Genomic DNA, 20,461 nt, shown 5'->3' with positions numbered 1-20,461 from the left:
AGAATTGGATGAAGGGCCTTTCAGGGTAGGAATCCAGAAGGGTAATAACCACAGAACCAACGGGCCAGAGAGATGAGGGGGGTTAAGGCTGCCAGGGAGGGCTTCCCTGGTGGCTCAGTGGTTAAGAATCCGCCTGCCAATGCAGGGGACGTGGGTTCAAGCCCTGGTACGGGAAGATCCCACATGCCGCGGAGCAACTAAGCCCGTGCGCCACAACTACTGAGCCTGCGCTCTAGAGCCCGTGAGCCACAACTACTGAGCCCATGTGCCGAACTACTGAAGCCTGTGCGCCTAGAGCCCGTGCTCCGCAACAAGAGAAGCCACCGCAATGAGAAGCCCGCACACCGCAACAAAGAGTAGCCCCCGCTCATTGCAACTAGAGAAAGCCCGCGTGCAGCAACAAAGACCAAACACAGCCAAAATAAATAAATAAAATAAATAATTTTTTTTAAAAAAAGGCTGCCAGGTATAGGGCCTAAAAGGCTAGCTAGACCCCACCTTGGAGAGCCCTCAGCAGAGGTGGGAGTCACACTGCTCCCAGACACCTAGGTGTGAGGTCAGGCTCACCTGGCAAGGCCAGCTGGATCAGGAGACAACAGCATGCCCCGTGTGAGAGTCACCTAGCCAGGGAGAAAGCAGAGCATGAAGCTGGGGGCTCGGATGCAGGCATGTGGGCTCCCCACCATGGAGGCAGCACAAAGGTACCTCTCCCGGCTGCCCAGTCTGCTGGTGGAGCTGGGCCCAGCCTGGCCCTCGGCCACCAAACACATTCCACAGGGACGCCTCCTCAGAGCCCACAGGGAGGGGGAGGGCAGCAGAACCAAGCACCCTCAGGGCCTGGGAAAGGGCAGCTAGGAAGGAGCTGCGCGGCTGGCAGGGCCCAGTCAGGCCCCCACTTTAGTCCTGTCTCCCCTGCAGCCCGTTCTCGGCACTCTCCCATCCTCACCCTCTGCCCAAACTCTGCCCCATCAGGGTACCCCGGTACATACCCTCCACACAGGCCCGGGGCTAGCCTAGCCCAAAACCACCACCAGCACATAAGCAGACACATGCTCGCACACACCAAGAAGCATACATACCACCCACCCTGCATGCACACACCCACACACAAACACATGGGTGCGAGCACACACACAGATGCATGCACATACAGCCTGTGCATACCGCACGGAGACACATACCCAGAAACACAGGCAAACATCCCACACAGACACGCTACCCACCTGCACTTAGACACCTGCACAAAGACACGTCCACAGAGACCAACTCTTGACACAAAGAAACATGCACTCCACACAGGCACATCACACGCACCCACCCACCCAAGACATACACACCACCACCCACTTTCAGACCCCACACACACAGACTCACGCACACTTCCCTGGTTTGAGCCCTAAGTCCTAGAGGGCTGCAGAAGCCAGGCCATCTCTTGCTATCTCCTCTCCTGCAGGTCAGAGCAGAGCAGGGCTGGAGGGTGGGGGGCAGGGGGGGTTGTCCTAAAGGAAGTCACCATACTAGATGTGCCCCACATCCCCAGGACCCTCGCAGGCCTTGAGTGCCTGCTCTCCTCACAGACCCCTCCTTGCAGGCTCCACCTGAAGCCAAGTGAGACCAGGAAACCATGACACCACCTTTCCCAGACCTGGATGGTCTCCAGCCAGGAGCACCAAGATTGGTAAAGCGCAGGGGACAGGCCATGCATCCCAAGCTGAGACACTTCCCCTACTTGCCTGTGCCCAGGCGGCATGGCCCAGCCCCTCCCACCACCCAGCTGCCAGTCTGCCTGTTCACTCTGTTCCCAGAGCTTCCCAGGGTCCAGGTTGGCTCCTTCCAGCCAAGTCTCCCGGCAGGGTGCTCCTGAGGCTGGCCCAGAGTGAGCAGGGCTGGGCGTAAGGCTTGGAGGAGGGTCCAGCAGCCCGGTGGAAGCAGAGTACTGTGGCCACGGCCCGGCTGGGCAGTGCTCCCAAAATAGCTTGGGGGTTTCCATTTTTAGTGTGCAGAGAACAGGGCAGCTCTATGGGAGCAGGAACAAGGCAGCCTCTGTTTGACACCGAGGGGGTAGGAGGAGGGGGGCGGCAGGGAGAGTCGTGAACCCGGCGAGAAGCCCAGGACTGTGGCAAGGCCAGGCTTCCCAGGAGCCCCCCACCTTGTTCCCAAGGGATGGGAGGAGAAAGTTTCTTCCTCTGGGAAGACAGGGTCTGCCTGAGGATGGGCAGAGCCCATCTCCCATGCTCAGCCACTGCTCAGTCCCTCCTACCACCTCCCGCCTAGGGATGCGCCTTGGCAGAGGGTCTGACCCATCATTCACTTACAAACATTTGCTCAGCGCCTACTTCAAGCCAAAGTTCTCCAGCCCTCAAGGGGCAGCAACCAAGACAATCCCTAAATGTAAAACCACAGCTGGGTCAAGTGGCCCACAGGAAGCAGATGGGCAGGATCAGAACAGCTCCTGGCAAGGCCACATAGGATACTGGAGGCTGACCCACGCTGGGAAAAGTGTCAGGCTTCTTCAATCACTGCCACAGGGCAGAGCAACCCTCGCCCTTCCCCACATACCATGGGTAGGAGGAGGACAAAAAGAAGAAGGGCAGGGCTTCCCTGGTGGCGCAGTGGTTGAGAATCTGCCTGCCAATGCAGGGGACACGGGTTCAAGCCCTGGTCTGGGAAGATCCCACATGCCGCGGAGCAACTAGGCCCGTGAGCCACAACTACTGAGCCTGTGCGACTGGAGCCTGTGCTCCGCAACAAGAGAGGCCGCGATAGTGAGAGGCCCGCGCACTGCGATGAAGAGTGGCCCCCGCTTGCCACAACTAGAGAAAGCCCTCGCACAGAAACGAAGACCCAACACAGCCAAAAAATAAATAAATAAATAATAAAAGTGTTAAAAAAAAAAAGAAGGGCACATATTTCACTTAACCTCTGCCACCGGCCATAGAGCAGCTCCCGGCCCCTCCAGCTTACCCCCTCCCACCTCAGGGGAACTCCAAGCAGAATCGGAGTACATCCCTCCTTCCAGAGTCTTTGGGGCACCCCAGGGCCCGGACTATAAAGGTCAGACCCTCCAGTCCACACGCTCTCCTGTGCGATCCATGCCAGTGCTCCCCCGCACATGCTCTTCGTTCCTGCCAGCCTGAACTGCAAGCTGTTTCACACTCCTCCATGCCCACTCCCTCTCTATCCCATTAACTCTGGTGCCCAACCATCTGGTGCCCAACCATCGTGCCCAACCCACGCCCCTCACCTGCCCCGCCTGTTCACTAAGGCTTCCCAGGGAAGCCTTCCCTGTCCCCCCACCAGGCTCCTGAGGAGCCCACTGCACATGGTCGGTGGACATCCCCAGCCACCACCCTGGTGTATATTGCAGCTCTGCCTTGGGCTCTCTAAGCTTCAGGTTTCCCATCTGGAGAATGGGAGGCGGGACTGCTCTGACCATTTAACGTGATATGGTGTGTGCCTGGCATTAGTGGCACCAACCAAGGCCACTCTTCTCCTTGTTCCACGCTCCCACTCTTGAAACTCCTTAAAGGCAGGGAATGTGACTTTTGATTCAGAGGCCCCAGTAACCAGGACAGACGTTAGCACAGAGCAGGTGCTCCTTACATATTGAAAGAACCCTCATTTCACAGCCAAGAAAACCCAGCCAGCAGGGGAGATATGGAGCCCACAACCCCCTCCAAGCCACTTGGCTTCTTGAAGGACGACACAGTGTCAGCCCCACTTTTATTAATGACCAGGCCAGAGCAGACTGAAAAGGCTGGTTTGGAGCTGGGCCTCAGGTCCCCAACTTACACAGCTAGGATCTCTTGCCCATTCCCCAGATCTCAAGCCCCAGCCAGAGTCACAGCCAAAGCCTAGCTCTTCTGGGCCCACCTTTCTCTGGACCGCTTCAGCAGGGCCCAAGGCTGCCTAACTTCTGTCTGCAAAGAGCAAGCACCTCTCCCCGCCCTCCTGGGGCTGTCCTCACCAACCAAGAGGGCTTATAAACTCTGCCCTTCAAACTGGGAGAGGGTTCATATCCCAGCCCTCATTTACCGAGTCGCGGGGATTAGTGGGAAACCGGCCTTTCCTTTCTGCCCTCGCTCTGCTCCCAGGGTCCACCCAAGAGAAGTTACTAATTGACAGCGCAGGAGGGCACAGTGCTTACCCTGTTGTTTGTGTTGAGGTGGGGTGGGGGTGAGGGTCCACCATTTACCGGTGAGGACTCAGGGAGTGCTCATCAATCACCCACCGTCCGTTTACGGGGGGTGGGGGGCTGGGGCTTCCCCTCTGGGGGTGCGTGGCAGGGGGATTACAGGCTGCCTTTTGTCAGTCGCGCCGAGCGCAGCCTGGAAGGGCTGTTACTACGTAAGGGAAGCCTCGACCTCCTCATCGACTCTTCCCCGACCAGGGCAAGGACCCCACCAGTGGTCCTGGGAGGGCGGGGAAGAGGCCGGCCGGTCCCGGGCTGAGGCGGCGGCGGCGGCGGCGGTGGCGAGGAGGGGGCGCGGAGGAGCAGCTCCACCTCCTCTGTCTCCCAATCGCGTTACAGGCGGAGCCGCCAGAGTTTCCCTTCGCGCGGAGAAGTATGGTCCCAACTCTCAGGACCGAAGCCGCCCACCACTCACACGGGCTGCCCGGGCCCGGCGGCAACGAAGCTCCAGGCCCTTCCATCCCGGGGATGCGCCGCCTCGCCCCGGTCCCACCGCCCCGGCCCCGGGCCCCGCACTCACCACCCGGCCAGGCCCCGCAGGACTAGCACGCCGAAGCGGGCGCCGGCCGCTCCGGACTCGAGATCTGCGCGCGCGGCGGCGGCCTCCCCCCCGCCCCCCCGCGCCCCACCCCCGGAGGTGGGTCTGGCGGAGCCGCAGCTGTTACCCGGAGACCGAGGGGCGGAAAACTGCGGCCGCTGCCCGCCCCTCCCGCCGCGGCGCTGCCACCGCTGGGAACAAAGGAGACAAAGCCGCGTCGGCCGGGCCCGGCTTCGCTCCTTCCCCCCCCTCGCCCGCCGGGCCGCCCTCCCCCCGCCCGCCGCCCAGGCCAGGCCGGAAGCAGCCGGGAGAGCCAGGCGCGCGGCCCCGAGCCGCCCGGGACCCCGCATTCCAGCCCGCCCGGCTCTGCACTTGCCGAGGGCGGGGGACTACACCCCTCCTTCGAGGGGTCGGGGGGGCGGCGGCGGCGGCGGGCTGCACCACGGCGGTAGCCAGGGCAACGCGGACGGCGGCGGGAGGAGGGTGAGGAGCGGGAGCCCCAAGGACCGGCTGCCCCACCCCGCCCAGTCCCGCCGGGCCTCACCTGCGCGCCGCGCTGGAACCGGAATTGGGAGCCCTCCGGGATGGGAGGTGCCGGGCCGGGGGTCGCGCTCTGCACCCCAGGTGTGGTGGTACTGCGCCCCGGCCTCTGCCTGTCTACCTGCCTGCCAGCGCCGGGTGGGACCCACGCCCCTCACCTGCCCCGCCTGTTCGCCAACCACCACCCCCGCTGTGCGGCGCCGCGAGCTCCCTCTTACCTGTCCAATACCTGGCTCCTGTGGTCGTCCTCCTCCAACTTGAACTCCTAGGCGCCTTGTTTCTCCCCACCGCACCAGGTCTGCCTACCGGCCCTACTCCCAGGACTCCCAAACAGCCGACCTCTCCTTCCGGCCCCCACCTCTGGCTGTGCGGGAAGAGCGCAGGCTTTGGGGTTGGGCCTGGGTTTGCGCCATCACTAAGCCAAGTAACCTGACCCCTGCCCCCCAAACACACACGCCTATTTGCTGACCGCCAAGTGGAGGTGATACCACACCTAGCCCGGCTGTTAAAGGAGGGCACACCGCTGCAACAGTGCACAAGCAAGGGCACATTTCCTTCCAGACCCGTACCTGGGCCCGCCCCAAGCTGAGAAGCCTTGGGCAAGTCAGGACTCCCTCACCTGCAAATACTTGGGCCTTCCAAGGGAGGAACACTTGGGTTCTCTCCTGAGGCCCAGGTGTGCCCTCTGCTGGGCCTTTCACACCCTGCCCTGCCCACTGCAAAAACTCAGGAGCCAGGACCTAGCCCATCCTATTAGGACTTCTGGAGCGCTTTGGCTCATGGCCATTGGGACAGCCTCTTGGGAGGCAAAATTTGTCACACAGAGATCACTCTGGAAGCCCCCAGAGCCTCCACAGGCTTGGGGGAGCCTCAATCAGAAGGTTCAGGTCATCCACACTGGCTGCTGTCAGAAGAGCTAAATCACAGGCACCCTCTTCCCACCTGCCACCCATCAAGAGTCTGTCATCATTCTCATATACCCGACTCTGCCTTCCAAATTCTCCCTCCCCAACTCCTCGGCTCGCTCCCTTCCCTCCACCCTCTCTTCCAACACCTGGGTCCAGGACTCAGCACCTTGTCCACACCAGGATGGCACCCCTTCCCTGGTTCCCTCGTCCCTGGCCTCTGGACATCAGAGTGGCCCTCTGGGTCCTCCACTTCATTCTCTAACTTTATGCTCCACAACTCCCCAACACCCATCACCACCTCAGCCAAGCTGATGTGCCTCAAGGCCCTCACCCACCTTGCCTCTCCTGGCTGTGCAGCTTGTGGGGGGCCCCCTCCATGTGCCTGGAATCCTCCCCTCCCCAGACCCATTCACTCAAGTGCACACCCTTTAGGACCTACCTCACCGCAGAGGGGGACCTAGGACTTCCAAACCCCACAACACCCCTCACCTATACACAGACAAGTCACCTCCTACCCATCAGGAGGGTGAACATCCCAAGTGCAGAGGTCATTTCATCCCACACCCTCCTGGGGAATCCATTACAAAAAGAAAACAATGCCGTGGATAGAGTGACCAAATGATCAAGGGACCAGGGGCTCAGAGGTTCACATCACCCATGGGGCTACTTGGGCCATGCCCACTGCCCAGGCTTGAGCACAGGCTCCCAAGAGGGAGGGCATCTCATGGAAGCACTTCTGGCTCCACAGGCCTCTGCTGTGAGTCAGCTCTGCCCAGCCCACAGAAGCCCCTATCTGCAGACCCTGCACACAACCTCAGTGCACCCTGAAAGGAGGGTGGGTTCTCCAGACCCACAGTGCAAGCCGAGTGCCTCCCCACTGCTCCTGTTTAGTCAAGGACACACAAGGCCACCCATGGCCATTTACCCAGGAAGTCAAAGGTTGCTGTTCTCCACTGAAAAGGAAGAGGTAAAGGGTTCTCAGGGCAGTCCACCTCCATGCCCCCCCAACTGCACCTCCCACCTCTGGGAGGTCCCTCCCCATCACTGCCTCACCATTCACACTGCTGGTGGGCTGAGCTCTGCCCAAGGCTGTAGAGGTCATCCCTAGGCTGTGTGTGGGACGACACCAGCCCGAGTGGTGCTGCCCAAAGCATTCTCTGCACCAGGGAACCAGACTGGCAGCCAATCCCTGTAACTATGTCCCCAGCAATATTTACCAACCATTCCCCCAATCTCTCTTCCCTGCTCTCCTCTGATCATTCCTCCAGTGTTAGAAACAGGAAGTTTTCCCCAACATGGCACAGAGAAAGTGATCCAGAAGAGGGGCAGTAACCATGGTCACCAATGGGTGGGAAGCAGGCTAGGTTTTACTCACTGGAAATCATGGGCCACGTGACACAGGAGGGCTGGGCAAGTGGAGGACAGGCCAGGAAATCCAAAATGAAAATCCAGGCCTCAAGCGGTAAGTACATCCAAAATGGTCCTGAACTGGGGGCAAGACCAAGAGATGAGAGAGGAACTAAAAGGGGGCGATTACCCTACTTCCAGGCCCAACCCTCGAGTCCCAAATCTCAATTTTCAATGGACAAAACTCAGTCTAACAAATTACTTTAAATAGGACAAACTTAAAGACATTTTAATTGGACATTAGCACAAATTTTCAATAGTTAATGTAAATGAGTGTTGCCTAAAAAGCAAAGTATGTCTGCTGGTGAGCCACACAGACTCAGGCTGAGGTTGAGTGCACCCCTGAAGGCTCACTTCATTGCTTCATTCTCTAATTAAATCTACATCCATACCTCCTCCCTCTGGAGGTGGGTCCAGGGGCTAGCTGGCCCTGAACAGCATATACAGCACAGGCAGGATGGCCACAAATGTCACGCAGGTGACCAGTGTGCCATAGATGGTGTTCCTGTTGACCTGGGCTTCTAGCCTCTGCTCCATGTCCGACAGCCCCAAGATCATGCTCCCCTGTTCCAGCAAGGACCCAGACAGGGCCTCATCTGCCGGCTCCACCAGGCCTGGGTGCGCTGCAGCCTTTGCAAGCTGAAGCACCCCAGCCACTTGGCTCAAAGTCTCTTCCAGGCCATCAAGCTGCTCTCGTAAACCCTCTAGACATGAATGGACCTGCCTGGAATGGCTGAGCTGCTCTTTCAAGGCAGCTGAAAGGACATCTGTGTCTCTGTCTCGGGTGGGGGAAGTACCTGCCTGGGACAAAGAGCTCTGCCCAGGCCCAGCTTGCACCAGGCCCCTCAGGTCTGCCATGAGGTCATGGAGGTCCCTCTGCTGGAGGGAGTAGCTGGACGCCTGTTCTCGGATGGCTTCCTGGAGGCTCACAGGCCCCTTCTGAGCCTCCAGAAGCAAGACCTTCAGCTCCTGTAGCCGCACACGGTTCACGTAGGTGGAGCCAGCCACACCAATCAAGGCCCCCAGGACTGACCCAATGAGGGACCAGTTCTTGGTCCTCTCAGCCCGAGTGCGCTCCTTCTCATGACTTTCCCGCACAGCTGCAGAGAACAGGGAGAACTTCTCTCGCTCGGAGTCTTCGGCACGCAGATAGGTCATACGAAGCCTCTTCTCCTCCTGCAGAAGCAAAGCTGTCATATAGCAGCAACCTGGCCCAGCAGCCACCAGCAGATGTCCCACTACCATGTCCTTGGGGCTCAGCTTCACGCCTGGCACAGATTACATGTTCCATAAACACGCTGAATGATTAAAGGTAGCATAAGCCTGGTCAGGAGGGAGGAGCAAAGGAACTGGGGGTGGTCAAGGTGAGTGGCACTATCCTCCCCAAGCAGTCTTGGGTCTGGCCGGACATGCAGTGGTGTCTACAGAATGTGTCTAACAGAAGGGAAGTGTCCGGCGCTCTGTGGGCCAGACTCCTGCATGGTGCTCCCTCCTCAGTAATCTGGGGTCCAGATTATACTGTCCTGGATCACCGATTCCAGTACTCCAGGACGAAGTGCGTGGAGAAGCTCTGGAAGCCTGGGGCCCAGTCCCTCCACAGGGGCTTCTGGTTTACCTCCTTACCAGGTGTCTGACCCCCTAACTAGTCAGGGCTCCCACCTCGCCCCTCCATGGCCTGCCAGGCTAGGGTCCCTCTCCAGATGAGGAAGGTGCCCACCTGCAACATCCTGTGCTCCAGAGTAGCCAGTTCCAGGTACTGGTTATCGTCTCTGGAGATGCGGTCCAAGCGGTCCCTCACCTCCTTCAGCTTGGCCTGCTGACCTTCCAAGTCCTCCCGAGCCTCCCGGACAAGCCCTCGAGCCACCATGAACACTTTCTCTGCCTGCAGAGAGAACAACAGAGGTCATTTGCCCCTTCTCTCCATGCCCGCACAGACTCAGCTCCATTCCCAACCAGACTGGGCTGAGAAGAGGTCAGTGGGGTGTCAGTACAAAGGGTGGAAAGAGAGTCCCTCAGACACATAATCCTGGCTCACCCAGTGGTCCTCAAAGTGTAGCCCCGGGCCCCGCCCATCAGAATCACCGGATGTGTCCGTTCAAGTGGAAATAACATGCCCCTGAGAAACCTGAAAATAGCTAAAGATGCATATAATCTGTGTCCACCAAACCCAGCTGACTCTAGTCTGACAGACCACAGCAAGGCCCTTACGTTCTTAATCGGCTTCATGTGTGTTACCTTAGCTACACCTCCCAACAACGCCAAACGCCATGACAGGCATTGCCCTGGCCTCCATTCAAGAGACGGAGAAACCCCAGCTCAGCCAAAGTGATGGCCTCCAAGGGGAGAGACAGCACTGTGCCTCAAAACCTCCGGCTAAGCCCCAGGTTCTTCCCACCCCACTACACTGGTCTGTGCCTAGGTGGGAGTGGGGACAGAGATGGCGGAACGCATTTCCACTGCCACAAGGGACTTGACAACCACAGGCAGCTCTTCCCACCTCACAGTCTGATGTTTCCCAGTGCTTCTACTTTCACGAGAGATGCTTCAATCACACATGGGGCTTTGAGGACACTGTAATGCAGCAACCCTCCAGGTAACTCTCACCACCAACCCCCAAGCAGTCAATGAAGGAAGTGTTTGCTGTCCTAACAGAAAGGATGTTAATGGCCCGGGACTCACTGGTACATAGCATACACAACAACTTGTTTTCATGGGAGAGAGGAGGGCCCTTCAACCCGGTAGTATCAAACCCAGGCTGTCATGTGAGAAACGAGTCAGATCCTTCTCCTAGTGGTATGTGTTCAAGAAAAGGCAAATCTGGACGTGGCCTCCCAGCATCTGTGGCTGGTAATTTACTTGTCAGGAGCCTCCAGGCCACACTGCCCAGGTCAGAGGGCAGGGCCAACCACCCCGGCTACCCTCCTCACCTCAGTCACGTTTCCCTGGGCCTCTCGAACCTCACTGAGTCCAACAAACTCTTCATATCTGTCCCACCAAGTCTTGGCAATGGAGGACGCTCGTTGCTGAATGCTGTGCCCCAGGGCTCCTCCCAGCGCTGTGAGGCGGTGGTACAGCCCAAGGGCCACCTCCTCAGGTCTTTTCTCGCTGGGCTGGCTGGGGCCTGGGCTGCAGAGAGTCCTGGTCATAATGAGGTCCCTTCCAAGGAGGCCTCTCCGCACCAGTACGGGAGACACACCCACGACGTGCCGCATGGCCAACACAGGGCTGCACCCTGTCATCGGGAGATCTGTGGGGGGATGCCAGAGAGATCAGCTCACAACCAAGAAAGGCTGGGCTTAAGTCAGATCTCAAGTCCTAGGGACAGTTCTGAACTGAACAGTTTCCATTAGAAAGTCCAAACTGCGCAGCACTCTTTTGGGCCCAGAGATGGCAGCCACCAGGGTCAGGCTTCACCAGGTGCCCCCGGACAAGGGAGCATGTCAGGGAAGAGCATATTTAGGAGCTCAGGCCTTCCACCTCTCTCCGTGACGCCACATGAACCAGATCCTCCCATTCCACCCACCTTCCCACAACCCCAGGTCTCTGTTGTGATCTGCATGAGAATCCTGGTGTCCAGTTTTCTGATAATCTCAAAGAAAATTCTTAAACCTGCGTTGTGTCCATGCTAACAGAGCCCCCACAAAGATTCACAAAGACTCCTAGGGAAACTGGAACTGACTGAGGGGATTTGGGGGAAAGATTTCTATAAATGACTATCAAAACCAGCTTCCCAGACTCCCTGAGGGCTGCCTCAACCCTGGGGAAGCAGTTTCGCTTCTGTTCTAGGACACAGGTCGTTCATGTCCCAAGGCAGAAAACTCTCTCCTCAGCTCTCCTCTGAAAAGACAATTCCGGGGGAAAACAAAGCAAAACAAAACAACCCAGATTTCTTCATAGAGGACAGCTTTTTTAGGTTCACACCAACTTTCCTTCTGCCCTTCAAGCCCAGACATTCCAGGTGACCAACTCCCAGTCTCACATTTCTCACTTTCCATAAGCTTTCTTCCTTCTTTCCAACCTCAGTAACTGCCCTACAGGTTAAGTTTCTTTCATCTTTCCCTTTTCAACCTTGCTTTGATGTTTGGGCCCCAACAGTCCTACTTCTCTGTTACCTGAACAGCACAGGGAGTCTCCCATTATCCAGTCAGGCCTGGCCTGAGCCCAGGAGCAGCAGTGAATTCTGAGGACCCCGAAGAGAGGGCCAGGTGACCCATGCTCCCGGGGCAAACCTGGGCCAGAGCACCCTGGTCTGGCCAAACCACCCCTGCCCCCAAGTATTGACTCTGGCTGTCAGAGTGACACCTGGTAGCCAAAAGACCAGGCCAGAGAGAGAGGTAAGCAAAGGGAGCGGGGGACAGGAAGACAGGCTAGAAGAGCTCCAGTTACAAAGAAAGGACCGTCCCTGATGTAAGGCGATGAGCATCCCAGCCTCCTCCCCACGGTGCCATGCTTGGGGAAGCTCAGACCCTCTTGAAAACAAAGTTGCTTGGGTAGGGGCATGCCTCCTGGCAAAAGCCTGAGCTGAGCGCCACAGAAGGGGACATCTCTGTGACAGTGGTTCCAAGCTGGTGCTGCACCCAAACCCCTGTGCCCCTTGCCTAAGGCCCAAGGGAGCACACGCCACCCATGGCCCAGCAGTTGGGCCAGCCTCCTAGGCCTCGAGGCCAGTGACCACTGCACACAAGTTGTGGCCTCACAACAATCCTGCAGGTGTACCCCTCATCAAAGCAGAGCACCCACCCTCCTCAGCAATGCTCAGCAGAAAGGTGTCCCCCTTGTCCATCACTACTTCTTCAGCCCTCTTCTCTCTTGATCCCGCTCGACCACCAAGGTTGCTCTCCTGAAGCCCTGCAAAACTTCCACCTTGTCAGATCCAGCAGGTGCTACTCAGATTTCTTCTCCAATACCTCTGCAGCTTTCAACACCCTCTCATTTTGAAATCACCTCCCCCCTCAGATTCCTCCGACCTTCTCAGCCTCCTTTCCTGGCTCCTCCTCTATCAGCAGCCCAATCTTGGACCCCAGGAAGGTCACTCATCCCTGGCAGAGAAGACAGCTACAGCCTCCTATGCAGTCATGGCTTCCTCCCCTGCCCCTCACAGCCGTTCTTCACGTGGCAAACAGAGGCTCTGTTATCTCGTAAGTCAGATCACATCCCTCGGTGCAAAACCCCCTGACAGCTCCCCGGTCACGTGGCATGCACACCAGTCCTGCCATTGGCCAACAAGCCCCGGTCCTCTCAGCCCTCATCCCCTTCCTTCTCTCCATCCCTGTACATACTCCACTCCAGCATCCTCACCACGCTAAGCACAATCCTGCCACAGGGTCTGTGCCCTGCCATGTCCTCTGCCTGGACCGCTCTTCCTCCACAAGTCCAGTTACCTCACACTTACGTCTTTGTTCACATATCACCTCTTGATAAGGCCTTTCCTGACCACTCCCTCCTTGGCCACCTTACCTGCTTTCTTTTTCTCCATCAGACACATATATTGCCTTCTTCATGTATTGCCTCGTCCCTCACTAGAACATAAGCTTGGAGACAGCAGGGACTTGGCTTCCTGAGGGGACACACCAATGAATCCCAAGTTGTTCCCCCACTCTAGTCCCTCCTCTCAGCCGCCCACCCCAGCCTGTCTCCTGGCTCCTCCCCACTTAGATATCTCACAGGCCCATCAACCAGCAAAGGGAAGATGTTCCTGGCACAGAGACAAAGTGGAACAGTGCTTGAAGTTGTCTAAAATCTGAAGGGTGACCTGTGCAGCAGAGAGGAGAGTGGGTGGAGAGGCTGGACAGGTGGACAGAGGGCCAAATGAGCAGAGGCCCTGCGCCCAGTTCAGGACGCTGCCCCTCCACATCCATTCTCCTACTCCATCCAGATGACTATCTCCTACCAACTGCCCTTTCCTCAAACCTCCATCACCAGTACCTCATCCTCACTCGTATAGCTGATGGTTTGCTTCATTTTTCACCAAGAAAATATTTTAAAATTGGAAGAGAACTTCCATAAACTCCTACCACACCTTCCCACCTGCCAGTGTCTGTCTCATCCCCACCTTCTCTTGTTCCTCAGGATGAATAATTCCTGCTCTAGGAAAGGCCAAGCTGCGCCCCAGGTCCCATATCCTCTCCCCTCCTCAGACACTAATTGATTTGACACTCCCTCCAGCAACTGCCCCACTTCTCTGCTCCTCTTTACTCCTTGGCAAAGTGCCTGCACTAGCTGTCTCCAGTTCCTCTTCTCCCATTCTCATTCAGCCCCCCTCTGATCTGGCCTTCACACCCACCAGGCCACTTGAACTGCTCCTGTCCAGGTCATGTCCACGTGGCTAAACCCAATGATCAGTTCCGTCCTCATCTCGCTTGCCTTGTCAGCAGCCTGAGCCTCGTGATAGCTCCCTCCTTCTTGAACCACCTTCCCCTCTTGCCTTCCAGTCCCCACTCCCTTCCACAACCCCTCCACACAGTGCCCCAGGGCCCTGTCCTCAGGCTCCTCTCTTATCCAGTCCTGTGGCTTGAAAAATCATCTACAAAAAAGTTCTAAACTTGATTGTAGGGATAGTTGCACAACACTGTAAATATACTAAAACCACTGAATGGTACACATTAAGTAGATGAATTATGTGGTATGTAAATTATATCTCAATAAAGCTATTACTAAAAAACAAACAGACAGAATCCTCTGGCAGTCCAGTGGTTAAGACTTGGTGCTTTCACTGCCAGGGCCGGGTTCAATCCCTGGTAAGGGAACTAAGATCCTGCAAGCCACGTGGCGTGGCCAAAAATAAATAAATAAATAAAAACCAAACAAACTATAATCAGATCTCTCCAGCCCACACCTCTCCTCTGAATTCCAGGCTCATTTATCGAACTGCTCACTCCATGTCTCTGCTTGGAAGGCTGATGGGGATCTTATCTTCCTCTCCCAAACTTGCCTTTCCCACAGCCTTCTCCATCTTGGTTGATGGAAACCAATAAGGTCCAAACTCTCATATCGTCCCTGACTCTGCTTTCTCTGCCTCCTCACATCCAATCCATTAACAAATGCCACCTCCACCTCTAAAACTAAATCCAGAATCCCTCTTCCTCTCGCCCCTGCCACTGCTATCACCTGGTCCCAACGACCGACATCTTTTGTCTGGATTATCCTAAGAGCCTCTGACAGGTCTCCCTGCTTCTACTCTAGCCCCTACTGTCAATAGAGCAGGCAGTGGTGCTTTCAAAACACGGTCAGACCATGTCTCTCTCTGCTCAAAGCCTGCAACAGTTCCCCATTTCTCTCAAGGTAAAAGCCAAAATCCTTTCCATGACCTACAGGGTATCCACCTCCTGGCTCTCATTCTTCTCTCCTCTCACCAGTCTCCTTTTCCTCACTCTGCTCCAGTCACATGGACCTTTTTCCCCTGTTTTTTTTGAGATAAAATTGACACACAACATTGTAAAAGTTTAAGGTGTACAATGTGATGATTTGACAAATGTATATACTGCTAAATGTTTACCATAACAAGGTTAGCTAACATATCTTTCACTTCACATAATTCCCATATAATTCCCAGCTTTTTTTTTTTTTTTTTTTTAAATTTATTTTTGGCTGTGTTGGGTCCTCGTTTCTGTGCGAGGGCTTTCTCTAGTTGCGGCCAGCGGGGGCCACTCTTCATCGCTGTGCGCGGGCCTCTCACTGTCACAGCCTCTCTTGTTGCGGAGCACAGGCTCCAGACGCGCAGGCTCAGTAGTTGTGGCTCACGGGCCCAGTTGCTCCGCGGCATGTGGGATCCTCTCAGACCAGGGCCCGAACCCGTGTCCCCTGCACTGGCAGGCAGATTCTCAACCACTGCGCCACCAGGGAAGCCCCCAGCTTCTTTTATGTTGCTAGAACATGCTAGGCTATTCCCACCTCAGGGGCTTCACACCACCTGTTATCTGTACTGCTTGCTCCCTTCTCTTTTTCAAGTCCTACTCAAATGTCATAGCTGTCCACTCCCACCCCAGGACTCCTTAACCACTTTCTCTGCTTTATTTTTCCCCAGGCACATATCACATGACCCGTGGTATGCATTTCACTTATTTACTGATAGTCTGTCTCACCCACCAGAACGGCAGCTCTGCCAGGGCCAGCACTGTTTTGTTCACTGCTGCATCCTCAGTGCCTAAAGTACATACATATAGTACACACTCAACAAAAATGTACTGGATGAATAAACAGGATTTGCAAAATATCGCACCCCGGGCTATATTATAAAACCCCAGCTCCTTCCGGTGGCCTCCAAAGCTCTAGAACCAGGTGGTCTAGCCCCCGCCCATTTCTGCTGCCTCCCTCGCATCTCCCACCAGCCACACTGTAAGGAATGCGCCGAGCTTCAAGGCCTTTGCACAAACCCTTCCCTCTACCTGCAGTCCTTTCCCCGTGCACGGTCCCAGGCTTAGCGCTTGCGGTTAAAAACCGTTCGCGCCTTCTGGATCCTCCCCGGGCAGGACACCCCACCTCCCCAATACCTGGTGGGCTTTGCGCCGGAGCCGCAACCCCAAAGGTGCGCCCGTCACTCAGTTGATCCCTGACCCTTTAGTGCCCGCCTCCGGACCGCTTCCGGCAGCGGGAGCGCAACTTCCGAACCAGGAGCCAATCTGCGGGCCCGCATGGAGGTATAGGCTCAGGGGGTGGGACGGGAAGCTCCGCATCCGGTGGCAGGGTCTGGGGAAGGGGCGGCAGGCGCCATGTCGGGCCGCGAAGGTAAGTGTGCGGGGACGATGGGGTGGGGTGGGGCGGGGCGGAGAGGGACGGGACCCGGCGGGGGCCAGGCTGAGCGTGCTCGTGTCGCACGCAGGTGGCAAGAAGAAGCCCCTGAAGCAGCCCAAGAAGCAAGCCAAGGAGATGGACGAGGTGAGGGCTGGCCCAGAGGCGTGGGCGGGCGCGGAGGGTCTGAGAAATCCGCCGGGAGTGAACCCGCTCTCCCTCTCCGTAGGAAGATAAGGCATTCAAGCAGAAACAGAAGGAGGAGCAAAAGAAACTCGAGGAGCTAAAAGCGAAGGCTGCGGGGAAAGGCCCCCTGGGTGAGTGAGGGCGGGGTAGAGCTCAAGCCGGACAAACGCCTGAGCATCAGTCTGGATACGGGCCCGAGCATGTCCGTGTCCTGCCTCGTTGGTGAGTTGCGAGGTCTCTGTTGCTGGTGTCCGCTGCAGTGGACGGCCCTAGCCAGGCTTGGTTTCGCAGCAGCGGGAGAGGGGGCGGGAGCCAGACCCAGTATGGGCTTCTCTTGCTTAGGGAAGTGGCAGAAATGGAAATAAAGAAATTTATATATCTCAGACACACGTTCGTACAGTTGAGTTTGCAGATATCCTCTACAGCTTCTTGCTCCAAATTCGTATTTCACTGCTTCTTTGTTGTTTGTAACATTTCTTAATTTACTAATCGTATTGTTAAAACTAGCAAAATACTTTTGCATCTTGAGTCTTTTCACGCTGGATGCGCCTAGTCTAATGGATAAAGTCCAAGTCTGTTGGCATATTATTGTGCTATATGTTTTTTAACTTAATTCTCTACGATTCTGCCTTTTTTTTGCCTTTGTGTAAGAGGAATTGATTACATATCAACAGTTTTTTTTAAACCCGTCAGTCATTGTACTTTGTGCTTCTTAAATCCTGTTTACATTCATCAAAATAGGATTATTTTCTCAACAGTTATCTATACCCTATTGGATCACTGAGCCACCCTAGGGACAATGAAGGCTGGAATGGTGGGAGTGTCATTCAGGGTTTCCCAAGACCTCTATTCTAGTGGGTTTGAGTCATTTTTGTGTACCCACACAGCGCTGAGATTCTAGATATTGAGATTCCTTTTTGGAATGATGTGAGGTATCTTGCACCTTCCCTTAATCTGTGATTATGTATGGGGAGAAGGCCAACCCTTAGTGAAATCCTGTACTACTTGTTTCTTATTGAGCATCATCTACTTTTTTTTTTGAGGTTTATTTTGTCATAGCTCTTTAGGACTTTCATTTCTATATTAGGCATACTTAATTCTATAACTGTTTGTTAAATTACCTACTGTGTGCCAAATACAGTCATTTGTAAATTGGGTAAAATAAAGGTAGTGAGTAAATCAGATCCCAGGATCATAATATAGAAGTTGATGTGGTGTGACGTGGCAAGAGTATGGACTTGGAAGTCAGGCTACTCAGGTTGGAATCCTGGCTTTGTCGCATACCAGTTTATAACTTTGAACAACACCTAACACTGAGACTTTGTTATCTGTAAAATGGGTTGATAGGGGATGAGGATTAAGTGAGCCCGTCTGAAATACACAACACACTTGAGATCCAGACCAGTGCGCAGCCATTACTCGTGCCCTGCCTTATTCTCATTCTACTTTTGCCCAGAATAGATAATACTGGGGAAGCCCTGTGCATGCTTGTGTCCAAAAAAATGCCCAGTACATAGAGCTGGGCCTTATTAGGATCCTTATCAGGCCCCTGGGGCTTCAACCATGGAGCTGTCTTTTTCCCTGGATGAGACTTTTTTTTTTCCTTTTGCAGCCACGGGTGGAATTAAGAAATCTGGCAAAAAGTAAGCTGTCCCTTGTGCCTGAGGCAATGATGATCCTTAGTTCCATTCCTGTTTAAACATCTGGATTAAACATCTGGATTCCCTGCCATAACATCTGTTGCCACCTATAGCTAGAATGAAGTGTTGTCTTGGAACCTATTGTACATTTAAGAATAAACTTTTGTAAAAAAATAAATAAATCACACAGTGGCTCGTCTTTAGTTCTTCTCAGCCATTTCGACCTTAGCTATGAGATCCGCATAAACGCAGCCCAGAATCCTGCCAAAGTGTGTTCTTAAGTTCTTGTTCTGTCCTGAATTCTGTACCACCTGGAATTAAACGAACTCATTTGAAATGGCTGTTGTTTTCTGTGTGGTTGTATACCCAACAGAATATATTACATGAGATTAGTGGAAGAATTTGTACTTTGGGAAGAAAATCTATCTTTCTGTTATGACATCCACATTAGTATTTGTTTTAATGGGGTTGTTCATCTGTTCATGTAAGGAGTCTTGCTTGTGCAAGCCGGGCATGCACCAGTGAACAATTCCTCTTGTCAAGGAACTTCTCTATTGTTGGAGGGGAGCAGGACAAATACATATGATACGTGTTATGAAGGGAAAAAAGACTGGAAAAAGGAGAGATTCCTAAAAGTCTGTAAGAACTAAGCTTACTCTGAAGCCCCCAGGTCTGCATTTCCACTAGGGCTTCAGAAAGGTCCTTGCTAGGTTCCCATCTCTTATACTCTACATTCAACCCATCAGCAAAATTAAATCTGAACCCTTCATATTTACTCTTATACCACCAGACCTTCATTCTGACCCTAAAATCCCTCACCTAAATTATTGTAGTCACATCCAAATTTGTCTTCCTGCCCCTACCCTTGCTTCCCTACAGTCTAATCCTTATTCAGGACCCAGAGTGATCTCTAAACCATAAAGTTACATTTTGTCTCTCCCTGGCTGAGAATTCTTCAGTGCCTTCTTAGTGCAAAAAAAACACAAGTCCCTACAATGACCAGTGAGGCACTAAGGGATCTGGATGCCACTCCCTACCCTCTGGTATCTAGCATTCATCCTCCTGATCAATTGTGAGCCACAGTGGCCTACATTCCAATCAAGCTCCTGCCTCACTGTTATCACCAACTGGAAACTCCCTTCCTTTAGAGTACTGAAATGTCACAGTAGTGAGCTCTTTCCTGACTATAGTGGCCGTCCCAGTGTCTCTTAACCCTGTTGCCTTTTTCTCTCCTGACATTTGTGGATTATCTACCACTTTTGACTCCAGGAAGAGTAAATTCCTGGAGGACAGAGACCATAATGTGTGCTAAATGCATACGTATTGAAACAATTTAGAGGCACAAGTCTAGATTTCCTCTCTAGGCCCTTGATACAACTATGGGAATAATGCTAATAACACTTCGCTTTCTCTGAGAATGTGTTTTCAATAAGGGCTCTAGAACCAGTCTGAGATTTTGCTGAGTCAAAACTGGAAAAGGTTTTGATAGAGTGAAGCCTGTATTATCATTCTAATGTACTTGATATTAGTAGAAAAAGAAAAACAGCCCACTTTGCTTCTCTCCCGGAAAGTTGCACAGCCAGCAGCATCTTCTTTGGACTTCAGGGATTCCCTGTTGGACCTTGCCAGCTCGCACCCATCCCTGTGCTACTGAGAATAACCTTTCAGAGAGCCAGTGCCAGCACACCACCCTTGAGATTAAGCTACTGCTCTTTTATTTGGTGGAATCTAATCAGCATTAACAAATGGAAGTATAATCCTGTCTCTTTAGGGGACCAGAGTCTTGGAGCAATTAAGACAAGCATTCAACATTTGGGCAGCTGTCTGAGGGAACCTACCAATTACCTCAAAAAACTAAAGCCAGGTATTCAAGACCTTCTAGGCCCTGACAACCATCTCCCTTTCATTTACTGCCTTCACAAACATTCATAGGACACTCACAGGCCAAGTTTGGCACTGAGCATTCAAGTATGAAAAGTCTTGCCCCAGTTACTCTCCAACACCCTGTTCCTGCTAACTGTCCTGCACATGACTGCTGCCCAGTAAAATCCTGTCAGCCACTCAAGTCCAGCTTGAATCCTTGCTCCTCTCTAAAGCCTTACCTTCTCTCTCTGCCATCGATAATTCCTACCTGGCACTTGTGTGGCGTCCATTTCAGTGTTGTGTTTTTGTCTGAGTAGTCTTGGTGCCATCCTCCTTGGTAACTCATTTTTTTTTTTAATTATTTATTTATTTTTGGTTGCATCGGGTCTGTTGCGCGCGGGCTTTCTCTAGTTGCAGCAAGCGGGGGCTACTCGTCGTTGCAGTGCACAGGCTTCTCATT

The 20,461-nt window shown here is 54.2% G+C and overlaps 3 protein-coding genes across 29 annotated transcripts in view; 1 reads left to right on the top strand and 2 right to left on the bottom strand.

Annotated features, from left to right (window-relative positions):
• PLXNB1 (plexin B1) overlaps nucleotides 1-7,684 on the bottom strand; it is a 29,191-nt gene extending 21,507 nt beyond the window's left edge. For 3 of the 21 annotated variants that reach the window (XM_082347303.1, XM_082347293.1, XM_082347295.1), the window contains exons 1-2: nucleotides 4,713-4,850; nucleotides 568-620 (exon numbers count right to left, since the gene is read on the bottom strand). The gene's annotated coding sequence lies outside the window, so the exon portion shown is untranslated. The other 18 variants (XR_014232623.1, XM_082347289.1, XM_082347306.1 and 15 more) reach the window with 13 other exon arrangements.
• A 103-nt stretch (nucleotides 7,685-7,787) lies between these two features.
• The window catches only part of CCDC51 (coiled-coil domain containing 51), a 28,178-nt gene continuing 15,504 nt past the window's right edge, over nucleotides 7,788-20,461 (bottom strand). The window contains exons 1-5 of one of the 7 annotated variants that reach the window (XM_082347407.1): nucleotides 16,075-16,191; nucleotides 15,671-15,728; nucleotides 10,513-10,832; nucleotides 9,303-9,467; nucleotides 7,788-8,761 (exon numbers count right to left, since the gene is read on the bottom strand). In XM_082347407.1, coding sequence (XP_082203533.1) covers nucleotides 8,006-8,761; nucleotides 9,303-9,467; nucleotides 10,513-10,824 — 1,233 coding nt within the window. In that variant the 5' untranslated portion in view covers nucleotides 10,825-10,832; nucleotides 15,671-15,728; nucleotides 16,075-16,191 and the 3' untranslated portion in view covers nucleotides 7,788-8,005. Of the gene's footprint in view, nucleotides 8,762-9,302; nucleotides 9,468-10,512; nucleotides 10,833-15,670; nucleotides 15,729-15,969; nucleotides 16,192-20,269; nucleotides 20,448-20,461 lie in introns of those variants that run through there. The other 6 variants (XM_082347409.1, XM_082347406.1, XM_082347408.1 and 3 more) reach the window with 6 other exon arrangements.
• TMA7 (translation machinery associated 7 homolog) lies at nucleotides 16,207-18,330 on the top strand. The gene is made up of 4 exons (XM_082347518.1): nucleotides 16,207-16,309; nucleotides 16,404-16,459; nucleotides 16,542-16,629; nucleotides 18,111-18,330. Exons 1-4 carry the CDS (start codon nucleotides 16,294-16,296, stop codon nucleotides 18,143-18,145), a joined length of 195 nt encoding a protein of 64 aa, XP_082203644.1. The 5' UTR covers nucleotides 16,207-16,293; the 3' UTR covers nucleotides 18,146-18,330.

This window comes from Balaenoptera borealis (assembly GCF_965194805.1).
Source record: "Balaenoptera borealis genome assembly, chromosome: 12".
NCBI lineage: Eukaryota > Metazoa > Chordata > Mammalia > Artiodactyla > Balaenopteridae > Balaenoptera > Balaenoptera borealis.
The sequence above is the reverse complement of the archived record's forward strand: the minus strand, read 5'-3'. Positions and strand labels throughout refer to the sequence as shown.